Source organism: Lemur catta, chromosome 3 (genome assembly GCF_020740605.2).
Source record: "Lemur catta isolate mLemCat1 chromosome 3, mLemCat1.pri, whole genome shotgun sequence".
Lineage (NCBI taxonomy): Eukaryota > Metazoa > Chordata > Mammalia > Primates > Lemuridae > Lemur > Lemur catta.
In genome coordinates, this window is record NC_059130.1 from 14,513,053 (window position 1) to 14,525,283 (window position 12,231).

Here is a 12,231-nt window from a genome sequence, read left to right on the forward strand (position 1 = left end):
GAGGCCCAAGGCCAGTTGCACAATGTCTGCTTTTTGGTAAACTCCTCATCACACACACACACACACACACACACACACACACACACACACACAGAGAGAGAGAGAGAAATACACAAAGTAGCACAAAGAATCATCAGAACAGATTCCTTGAACATTGTTTACAGTGACTGAATGCCTGGCTTCTCCGCCTTAATTTTAATGGGCTGCAGCTTTGGGAACTGAAGAAAGCTACATCAGAATTTCTGGTCCAACCCAGAAAAAAGCATTTGAGGAAGTTTCGAGGGGCTGCTGGATGCACAGTAGCCAGGCCCTGGGCCACGCTGGGCCAGGGAGCCGCAGTGGCTCCTGGCTGGAGCAGTTTCAGCCCTCCTTTTCAAGGAAGCACAACCCAGTGTAAACAAGTACGCAAAACCAGCAGTGCCGATGCTTTCCTGCAGCAAGCAGGTTTCTGCTCGGTGGGGCACAGAGAGAATTCCGAATTCTTGACCATAGTTCCTTTCCCCTCCAAATTTTTCGTCTGCACTCACATCTTAATAATTTACATTCGCACAATTTACAACTCGTTTAAAGCTCTTGTGTATTTATTATCTTGTTAGATTACGTCATCACAAGCCCCAGATGGAGAGCTATCACTCTGTTTTGCACAAGGAAGCAGAGGTCCAGAAAGGTCCAGGATCCCAGTGGCTGAGTTGGTGGCAAAGCCAAGATTTGAGCCCACATCTCCGACTGCCCAGATCCCCTGCTTCCTCCACGCCACGCGGCCTCCCCATGAGTCAGCCATCACGAGTTCCGGGCACAGGACCTCAGATACCCTGTGGCCAAAAGGTGCCTTACCCCCGTTCTTGTTTATAGCCAGGACAACTGGCCCCACTACTTACATTTTTGCTTCCTTTCCCTGCCAGAAACTGGTTCTGTGACCCATCTTAACCTGTTTTGCTTGAAAGCCATCCTCACACCCACTCCCAACCACCCCCCACACTCTATTATATCGCACTAAGTTGGAAACAACTCAAATGCCCAACAATGGGAAAATGATTAAGTAAACTCATAAAGCAGTATGACAGAACCCTCAGGAAACATGGACAATGGCCAATGTGCCAACGATCTCTGTACAGGCAATGTGTTTTTGAAACATTGTAATTTGATCAAAGCAGAACACAAAATGACATGGATCTACTGATGACAGGTATGTAAAAATGAGTTTCTGTAAACTGATATGAACCAGAAGTGAACTTAGAAAGATGAAAAGAGCTTTTTAATCTCCGTGGGTTTTTCTTTCCCAAAATGTCCAAAGTAATAATAAATCATAAAAAATAATAATAAATATGATGGTAATGAGCAGAGGGGGAGCCAGAGAAGGAGAAGGGATGTTTCGCTATGGAATTGCAGAAAGGGAAGTGGAAGAGGCTGGGAGCAGGAGTCAGGGAGCTCAGGGGGAAGCAGGAGCCAGGCTGCTTGGAGAGCCGGCACCAGAGCTCCGGAAGTGCACCTGGGAGCCCAGCCCCCCACATTGACACCCAATATCAATGGTGCCTCCCAGACCTGTGCAAAGTGGCAGGTCTGGGACAGAAAGAAGACTGGGGCTGGGAAGAGTTTGCCCATTTTGGAGAGCTAGAGACAGAGCCACTGTCCTCTTCACCTGCTTCCAGACTTCCACTGTCACCCAAGATCTCTGCAGATTTTCCACACCTTTCATTACAGAAGGCTAAAAGGGGAGCACAGCCTCCCTCTGGTGGGCAGCCAGGTTGGCAGCGAGCAGGTGGGTATAAAAGGCGCCAACCTGGGCTCCCCTGAGACTCGGGGACACTGTCCTCCACAGACAGACCAGACTCAACATGTCTCAGGCTGACTCCTTATCTCAGCAGCCCCTCCCACCCAGACCTGCTTCTCCTCCCGTGCTCCCCAGTGCAGTGGGCATCACCACCACCCACCCAGGGCTTACCATGCCCTGCAGAATCGGGCTCCAGCTTCAGTGCTCACTCCACCCTGCTTTGCACCCCATGCCCCACCTGCACTGCAACATTGACAGTTGCATGATATCCTACGATGTTTCAATCGCCCTGCCTCTTCTCAGGCTGCTTCTTTAGTCTGAAGCTTCTTCCCTCCTTTGCCCAGCTCCAGCAGCGTCTCCCTCTGTGAGGCCTTTCCTGGTCATTCCCTCACCCCCACTGCTCCCCACTCCATCATGTGTTCCCAGGCAGGGATCACAACCTCATCTTACTTGTCTCTGTAGTCACAGCATCTAGCACTGCCCCGGCACATCTTCAGCACTCAATATATAGTTTGTAAATAAAAGAACAATTGAATAAATGTGAAACATAAATTTTGGGGTGGGCAAAGTGAATTTGATTGACCAGACCAAGCCCACATGTGGTAGCCCAATGCTACCACATTTTTGGTGACAGCATCTCCCAACTCACCTCTACCCTCAGGCCACTCCTCTCTAGAGAGTGTCCCTTCTGGTCCCCAGGCCCTTGGAGACGTCTCACTACCATACACAACAGGTGCACATGTCCTTGGGTCCCTGCTCTTCACAAACTAGCCCCTAGATGGGTCACTCATGTGTGTGGATTGTGCTGTTCAAGGTGACGAGCTTACCAGTAGAGGTAGGTGCTGAGTCAGGTGGGGGGGTGGGCTGAAGACAAGTAATTTCTTGGCTTTCATGAGAGGCAATTGCCTTTGCTGGGCCATGTGAGGCCATCTTAAGATTGGGCTTTGGTGGGGGGTGGGCAGCATGCAGTGGTTCTCCTGGATGTTAGGATGTCCCACTCCCTGGCTGGGTGAGCTTTTTGATCTCCAGCCCACACATGGTGGGAGGAATGGCAGTCACCCATGCCCTCTGCAGTGGCTGGTTTCCAGGAATGCCCTGGGGACCTGGCCTGACAAATGCCTTTCCACCAGGGCAAGTTGTGCCACCCCTCCCCCCTTCCAGTCTGAGCACCCTGATTCTTCTAGGTCAGCTCACTAGCATCCCCTCATGCCGGGAACTCAGGTAAGTAGAGTCTGACCCACTAGCCTCCTTCTTGACCCAACTTCTGTTGAAGTACTGCCTCCTTTAATCCTGGCCCAGTCTTCACCATCCTCGGTAGCAGCAGCAACAGCAGCCCACATTGTGAGCCTGGTGCTAAGACAAACCTGTTACTCCTGGTCCAGGAGGAGTAAAAGAGAGGCTGAACTTCCACCTCCAGGAAGTGGACAGTCTGGATGCTGAAATGCACAGCAGAACTGGGGACTGAGAAACAAAGTGCTTGGACAATGGGAGTTTTAAAAATCAAATCCAAAAGAAAGATACACTGATGCTATTTTTAAAAATAAATAAGAAGTTATCTTAAGTCACATGTTTTTCTATTTAAGGGACTTGGAGTTTTCACCCCTGGTTCCAACAAACTCTGCCTCTGGTCTTTGAGCAGACAGCTCTGATCCCTGGGCTGTGATAATGGTTTGAGCAAACCTACGAGGATGAAAGCTACAAAGGGTCTTACATCCAGAGTCCTCAGTGCGCCAGGTGTGGTTCCTGACCCCCAGCTGGAAGATGAAGAGAAAAGTGCCAGTCTCGCACCCTTATGGATGAATCTGGTATTCTGGTCTCCATCTGTCTGCCCCTTCTGCTACAGGAGTGCCCCTGACAAGGAAGCCTGAGTACTAAAAATATGTGGACAAATGAGAGAATTCTAACAGTTCAAGATCAGCATCTGCAAAATGTGCATCCTTCCAGCACCTTCACAGACAGCCTCATGAGGTTAGGTGGTTGGAACATGGGCTTCTGTGACTAAGACTTTTGGGGTCCCAAAGGTATTTCATACTCTCCCCAACCTTGAACACAAACCAGTGGGGATATGTCATTTCAACCACAACTTTCTTCTTGAAAGGGTAGACCCTGTTAAAAACCTAGTGGGTTTCTGGATATAGAAAGGTCATCTTGGTGAGGAATTTAGGAAAAAGGCACTGGGAAGACTCAAATTGCTCAGCACAGTAGAGAAGAAGCTGGCTTCTCAGGCAATCAAGGAAGGAAGGGTGAGGTAGAGGGATGGGAAGGGAGTAGCAGGCAGAGGCTAGATTAGATAGCGGTGGGCTAGGGAGCTGTGTGGGGCTGTGTGGCCACTGAGAAACCCTGGGGTGGTGAGAGAGCCAAAATAACTCCTCAGAACATTTCAGAAATGTGATTTAAAATTGTTTGCTATGTGATGTAACCTCTCCCCTGTGACCCACAAACCTTTATTAAAAGTTCTGCTACATGTTACAGCCTTATTTTTGTGATTGCTTTAGAATAGGGGTGGGAATTGAAAGGAGAAGGGGCTGAATTAACAGCAGGAACTAAAGAAACAGTCACAAGATCAGACTAGTGAATAAAATTCCAGACGGGGCAAAAACTAGAGCCAGAGGCAACCATGAAAATCTAAGTTCTCTCGGCAAGTCACAGAAATCCCGGGGAGGGCATTGGACTTTCCACAGGACATGGGAGCTGGAGCCAATGTCATTTGAATCTCAAAGGACAAGCTACCTCAGCTGACATTAGGTTACAAACAGGCTTTGCCTCTCCAGCTGAACTAAGCCTTGCAAAACATAAAATGTGTCACATGCACCTTTGCCACCCAGAGCCTTAGCACAGGGACTGCACACAATAGGGCCCAGTAAGTGAGTGAATGGTCCATGAACGCCCTGGATGCCCCCTGGGAGCTGGCAGAACCCAATGCTTAGGTAAAGCCTGGAGCAGGAAAGCCATCTGGCTGGGGACTTCTCCTTCAGCCCTCCTGCTCGCCACCCTCCCACCCATCAGCCCTATCTCAGCGGCCACTTGACATCAGCTCTGTGGCCTGAAGGCCTTGTAAACAGGCAAGGCCCAGGCCGAGATGATAGCAGAGGAAATCACAAGGGTTATGCAGCAACCAGACGGCTCTGAGTCGGTTCTGCCCCCTGTGAAGTCAAAGAGGCAAACACCGCCCTTGCGAAGGAGCTTCTGGTCCAAAGGGCCTGGGGCAGGCGCAGTGAGTGACTGGGCTATCTCGGGCCCCGGATTTTTCCTAGGAATGGCTATAAAATGTGTCATGTGGAGGGCTCTGGTTTTTGTTCCCAAGCACCCCTCTTATGCCCCTCTGAGGCCTAGCCCAGAAGCCTTTAGCTCAAGAACCCTCCGTTCGGCGGAATCTTTGCAGGAACCACGCGCGGCTCACAGGGCTGATGGCGCCACCTGGTGGCGCAGAGGGTCCGGCTCACCCCGGGAACTGCATAAGCCGCGAGCAGGAAAGGAAGAAGGGCCGGCTTCTGTGGCCCATCCCAGCGTGGTGACATCAAGACACAGCGCAGACTCTCCCCGCCCCTTGCCCGCGCCGTCCCCGGAGCTGCCAGTACTTGACATGGCGTCACTGCCCTCTACCCTTACTTTGCGTGCGTGCTTGCGTGCGGCGGAGGTGGCGGCGCGGGCAGGTCGGAGCTCGGCGCTCGGCGCTGCTGTTTTGGGTGCTGTTGTGGCCGGGGTCGCCGTCAGGTTGTCCTAGGCTGCCGAACAGACCGGGCGCCGGCCACAGCACCTCGGAGGCCGGCGCAGCTGGACACGCGGCCCGGCGGGCGGGGGGCGAGCGCGGGTCGGAGGGGCCGCGCGGGCGGGCGAGCGGCGCCCGGGAGGGAGCGGCGGGGGCGGCGGGGCGGCCGCGGGCCGGGCCGGCCGGGGGATGTCGGTGCCTGACGCGATGCCGCTGCCCGGGGTCGGGGAGGAGCTGAAGCAGGCCAAGGAGATCGAGGACGCCGAGAAGTACTCCTTCATGGCCACCGTCACCAAGGCTCCCAAGAAGGTGCGGGGGCTCTGGGCGGCGGCGGGGGCCCAGGCTCCGGCCTCGCGGCGTGGGTGCGAGCGGGCCCGGGCCCAGGCTCCGGGTAGTTCGGGGCTTACGGGGCCCGGCTTCGGGGTGATCGGGGACGCCTGCGATGGGGAGCGCGGGGCAGGCGGCCGAGCGGCGCCGGGCCTATCCCGGGCTGGAAAGGCCGCCCCTGACCTCGCTTTCCTTTGTCCCTCGGCCCTGCTCCTCCGGGATCTTTCTGAAGCCCGACAGGGCCAGGCCTTACATTTGCAGCTGACTTCTTCTGGTTGAAGGGTGTCGAAGGCGAGAGTGGGAGGGGGTGAACCAACTCAGCCGACCTCTGTGGCCAGTCCAGGGGGTGGGGGTGTTACAGAAAACCTCCCTTTCGGGGAGTGGGTAAATCTGGCAGAACTTCCGTCAGATCTTTGGGAGCAGGGGCCGGTTTATCCAACAGCTGCGTGATAGCTGGGAGGCAAGAGAAAAGCAAGCTGACTTTATGCAGGTGAAGGCAATGAGGGCAGCATGAAATTGAAAATCCAGGGTTTTCACCTTGTGTGGTCTTCCACTTGCTTGGACATAGGTAAGAATTTGACATTTGGAGGTTTGTGACAGCAGACACTGTCATGGATACACGTTGATCCTAGAGTCATGTGAACAGATCACTTAGGCATCCCTTGAGAAAGGAGCTTGGGTGGGTTGGAGCAGTGGGCGGTAAGGAACGATTGCTCATTCTTTACTGCACTTATGAGGCGGAACAAGTTTAGTCTATTGTGCTGTGGGTTGAGCTCAAAGGACATTCTTCTATTGCTCTTGTAAATGGTAACCTTTGGAGGTTTTAGTGTAACTAGCTCTCTGAGTGGTGGAATTGGGATCCCTAGTGCTTTTTGATCATTTACTGCCAACCACATCTTGACTTTCTACATACTTGGCACCCAATTGACAGTAGACCAGAGAATCTTTGCAAGGAGGTGACCTTCCTGAAGCCAATGAGAACCCAGATAAGTGTTTGTCTCATGTGTAAGGACAGAGTGTTTCAAGGCTCTCTCTTTGCCTGCAATGTTTCATGGGATGCAGGGCTTGTATAAGCTGAACAAAGTTAAGTTTGCGGGAATAGTTACAGTCCTGGAGGCTCCTACACCTGAGGTAGTTAAACTGTCTGAAGTGTGAGAACTGTGTGTGTGTGCATGTGTTTTTTTAAGTGAATTAATGTATCACTCCAGAAGTCAAAAGCAAGATTGAAAAGACAAAGCACCATGTATGCTTTAGCTCTGTTTTCTCACAAAATTAAGATTTTACCAACAATTCATTTAAAAGATTGTGGAATGTCTGTTGATTCTAAAAAGTCTGATTAACCTTATGTTTAGTATTATCGGCTCAGCTGACTGCTTTGTTGAGGCAGTAACCCCCTGTAATCTGCACTATTCTTTGGAGAGGTAGTCACACTCATAAGCAGAATGCTTCAGAGTGGTACCTCAGGTGAATTAGGGGGAAGAATGGGAAAGCCCAGATACCCTAATTCCCAGACTTTTCCTTTCCCTGTTAGCCCATCTTCTTTTGTCTAGTTGCTTCAGAGGATTAGGCATCTTTATTGTTACTTGCCTTTATTTTAGTAAGCCTGTATTCTTGCAAGTACCATTGTTGACAGGAGAAAGTCTGTATTGTAGATTGTAAACTCCCATAAAGGCAGGGATTTTTGTTCACTATTGTATCTGGTGTGCCTAACTTTGTACCTAGCATATAGTAGGTACTCAAATTTTGGGGGGGTACTCAAATATTAATTGCCCACCTGGCTAACTAGTAACTGAGATATCTGTGTGGCTGCCTACCAGGAATAAATATCGCTTTTCCTCTCTTCTTCCCAGGAGGAATATTGCTAATGTGTATTATTATCAGGCCAAGTGCTAATGATTTTAAACTCATATTCCATTAGCTAAAAGAAGCAGCCTCTGCCAGGAATGTGGGAAGACCCTCTTGTAAGTTTCCATTTACTGGTAAATGTGTCCCCGTATTTCTTATCAATCTTGCTCTGAGCTTTATTGTTTAGCATTTACGCAGCACTTTGTATTAAAGTGGTTTATGATGACTAATAACCCTTCCCCTAGTGATGATAAAAGGCATTTATCTAGTTAATGGATCAGTTGAGGACTAGTCAAGGTCACATAGGGAGTCCTAGGTAATCTGTTTTTCACTTCAGCTGAATTGGACATTATGACTAAGTCACTTTTGTACCTCTGACATGTGTTGATAATGTGAGAAAGCATGGGAAAAGTAAGGGAAAAAAGTAACTTGCCGTGGTACTGCATGGTGTGAGAAAAAAACCCTCTTCAAATGTGCAGTCCCTTACCTGTGAGAATTCTAGTCTGGCTGTAGACCAAGTAATCCTTGGATGATTTCAACGCCCAGAAGCCCCTCAGGAACTAAAGACATTCCTGATGCCAGAAGATACAGGTTATTTCAGGGTGACCTTGATGGTTCTCAGTCAGCTCAGCTCCCAGTATAACTTTCTGGTCAGCTCTTACTCACTTCATTTGCTTTGAGGTAGAGTGGATGTCCATCGATTAAAACATAGATATCTGTATTCTTCAACTATAATCATGACTTAGTTTTGTATGCCATGGGGTCTACAACAGTGCTATGAACATAATAGGACTTGTTGGTTTGATTCAAAGTCTGAGATTTCTGGGTGTCAAGAAGCCAACTGGTAGGCAGCCACACAGACATCTCAGTTACTAGCTAAATTAATGAGCTTCTGTGCTTCAGTTTCCTCATCTGCCAAATAAGTGCGTATTGTTTGGAACAGGTGGAGATAGGGGCATGTTGGGAGTTTTAAGACAGCAAAAATGATTTTTAAAAAGAATTAGTGTATATATACTTGTAATGAGCATTTGAGGTGGCTTATAACACAGGACATATATATGATATTAATATAAATAGGAAGTCAAAACTATAGAAAGAAGAAAAAAAATATCGTTAATCCCAAAGGCTAAGGTAGTTGATGAGGTTGATCATCACATGCAACTCTTAACTTCCTGGCAGCCAGAAAATAAAGAGAATCACAGTCTCCTTAGCAGGCATGGTGGGTTGCCAATTCCTCAGGAAGACAACTTTTCCTGACACGAAGTTCTAAAAGAAATTTTTGTGGGACCTTTTTAATAGCTGTAGTCTGATTCACATGGTAAGGCTTGTTCACAGCTGTCACTGGTGATTTCAGATGGTATGGCTGGGAAAATTTGAGGTGAGAAAAGGAGACCTTGAGTTGTAAGAGTAAGTGTACATTGTACCACAACTGAAGAAGACCCTTTTCTAATGTTAACAGTTATTAGTCAAACCGAATAGCTCATCTAGTTCCCCATAATCACTAGTTATTTATCCCTCTCTTCCTGCTACTTTGTATTACAGAGATGATAACTGTCAGTGGACCTTTGAAAATTGACACTGTCAAGTTGATTCTTTTTTCATAGAGTAAACCCAAATCTCCAATTTGCTGATGAAACCTCCTACAATAGGCATGTTTCTCTGGAAGGCCTATCAGAACATTTGCAGTTCTCTGAGCCTCTGAACATTCTGAGGACTCTCTGGAGTGATACATTAAGCATTTGACCTAAGATCTGTGCAATCAGACCTTTACTACCAGGAAAATACAGGGAAGGAGAAGAAGAATACAAAAGAAGCTACATTTGTTTAGGGGATATTCTTTATTTGAATAAAGCATGTGTGGCACTAATTTGTCAAAAGAGTCAGCTGTGACTTAGGAAGCCCACGAAACAGAGCCCCAGTGAGTACTGCATAGGTGTTAACCTGTTAGGTGAAGTCCAGGATGCTCCTTTTCCCATCGGGGTTATCTTATGGCTAATTTTTGGTGCAGTTTTATAGAATTTACACCAGTACTTCTCAGGATCACTGAGAAGAGATTTGATAGGTTGACATTTCCTGTCTTCTCCACATCGTTAGTATCTCTTGATTCTCTTTAGAGTGCTGCTGTTTTAGTAGTAGTCTTTGAAATAGGAGTCAGGGGTGCCAGAAGATCTTCTTTTTAAGATTTCTCCACAGATCCTGATCACCTCTCTTTTTTTATTTGGTTTGGGTTAGTTACTTGTACTCTAGTTTCCAAATTACTTTGTTCCGAGTTCCTTTAGACATTTAGCTTGTAACAGAGAAATCTGTTCATTGTCTAGATCCTTTGCTGGCAAGATTACAAATGTGTGCCTTTTATCAGGAGGGTGTCGTTTGGATCCAGTGTGTGTTACCCAATATAATATTCTTGTGAAGTTTTCTGTAAAGGTTATTTTGATACATAGAATCATGTAGGTCTTTAGATGCCTGTGACTCCTAGAAACTTTGCCACCTCAAGTAGTTAATGATCTGTAAACAAACCCCAATACCCTCTTGGGGTTGTTTTAAAAGAACTACCTGGTAAAGGAGAATCATACCTGTCTGTTTCTCAAATTTGGGAATGTGAGTATTAAATTTTTATAAAGAAGGGCCACCTTTTTTACACTGAGCATGTAATTCATTATAATTCAGAAATGAATAATAATTCAGAACACATTCTGCTGAGGTGGGTCAGAATCATCCCCATCATGTGTGAAGGACAACACGTTTGCATCGACCAGAGTTTTTTCCAACCTGAAATCTGAGAATCCCAAGTTGAAGGCGGATTCTTAACACAAATTTTCCTTTCAGTTCTTGTCAGCGCTATTAGTGCCTTTCATGTGGTAAGCAGTAAATAAAAATTCACATAGAATTGTGGTCGTCTTGGCCAGGCGCGGTGGCTCACGCCTGTAATCCTAGCACTTGGGAGGCTGAGGCGGGTGGATCGCTCTAGGTCAGGAGTTCGAGACCAGCCTGAGCAAGAGCGATACCCCGTCTCTACTAAAAATAGAAAGAGATGATCTGGCCAACTAAAAATATATATAGAAAAAATTAGCTGGGCATGGTGGCGCATGCCTGTAGTTCCAGCTACTCGGGAGGCTGAGGCAGTAGGATCGCTTAAGCCCAGGAGTTTGAGGTTGCTGTGAGCTAGGCTGAAGCTACGGCACTCACTCCAACCCAGGCAACAGAGCGAGACTCTGCCTCAAAAAAAAAAAAAATTAAAAAAAAAAAAAGAATTGTGGTTGCCTTTTCTCTTCTGACTCTTTATTTCCCTTTGACTCAGGTAGTTCTCTTATTGTCCCACTGTTGCTTGGCTGTTACATAAGACCTCTTTAACTTCTCCCTTTTGTTCCTAAAATTATGAGTAGTAGTAGAATGTAAGTTAAGCACTTGATTTTTGGAGTCAGATTTACCTTCAGTCTCTACCATCTATGGTTGTGTGACCTTGGACAAGTGACTTAACCTGTCTGAGTCTCCATTTTCTTGTCTATAAAATGAGGAATAATAGATTGGTTGAGAGGATTAGCATTTAGTAAATATCAGTGTGTTTATTTTTTTATACCCAGAGTTATTATATGTCCTGCTTTGCCTGGTACAGTTCTGGTTTATACCCATTAACCTAGCATGCTGACCAACGAGTGCCTTCTTACACTCTGAAAAGTACCCTGGTTTATATGGTCACCCTATTTATAACTTTCTGGATGATGCGACATGGTAGTTCAAATGAGAGCAGCTAATTTTGAAATATTGCTGAAGAGCCAAAACAAAGATGTTTCTATTGGAATGTCTATGTAGAGCTTATTTGTTGATTATAAGGGGGTGCGTAGGCAATGAGAGATCTTAGAGCTTTTGATGGAAGTGAGATGTGCTCTACCTCACCACTCCCCGACCCCACCCCCCATAATACCTAATGCACTCATAGAATGTAGATGTTTGTCAGACAGTTGAGCTAGGCTCAGTCCAGGAGTTTATCTCCTTAAACTGCAGTAGTTTGGGGGTCTTCCCAAACTAGAAGCCTTGAATTACATGAAACAATTCAAAAGACTCTTCTGAACTGTGACTTATCATTTTATATAGCCACCTTTGGATCCTGTCTCTGTGTACTCCAACTCCCTCCCCCAGGGAGTTTCACGCTGCTCTTAACAGCCTGCTCCTAATTATGTATAACTGATTTTCTCCTGCAGAAATATGTGGCCTTTGCTCTACACCAATTACAGAATTAGGGTGGAGCACCCATGCTTTTGTTGAGACTCAGACTGGTTTCGTTTTTGTTTCTATCTCTGTTCATTTTTCTAAAGGATTCACCCTGGTGCTTTAATCTCAGAATGTATATAATGATTAGTACTGCCTAACAGTATGGACAATGGGGCTTAATAATTTACTACTCAAATAAGACACACAGTAAAAAAGTTTAATGAACTACCAGTAATAGGTAGTATTTGAAATCCTGGGGAAGAGACTGGGAAAAGGACTTTGAGAGAACCACAAGTGTAAGACTACTCAAGCGTGCTCCTGCTTTCTTACCGTGAAAGCTCTAATGCCTCAGCTAATGTGCCTATGTACT

The 12,231-nt window shown here is 47.1% G+C and overlaps 1 protein-coding gene and 1 long non-coding RNA gene across 2 annotated transcripts in view; both read left to right on the top strand.

The window, feature by feature from the left end:
- Window positions 1-2,793: 2,793 nt before the first annotated feature.
- On the top strand, window positions 2,794-4,240 carry LOC123634585. The gene is made up of 2 exons (XR_006733964.1): window positions 2,794-2,992; window positions 3,355-4,240. It is a non-coding gene; the product is annotated as an uncharacterized LOC123634585 (long non-coding RNA).
- A 1,066-nt stretch (window positions 4,241-5,306) lies between these two features.
- The window catches only part of AHCYL1 (adenosylhomocysteinase like 1), a 41,624-nt gene continuing 34,699 nt past the window's right edge, over window positions 5,307-12,231 (top strand). The window contains exon 1 of the mRNA XM_045546746.1: window positions 5,307-5,789. Coding sequence (XP_045402702.1) covers window positions 5,670-5,789 — 120 coding nt within the window. The 5' untranslated portion in view covers window positions 5,307-5,669. The remainder of the gene's footprint in view (window positions 5,790-12,231) is intronic.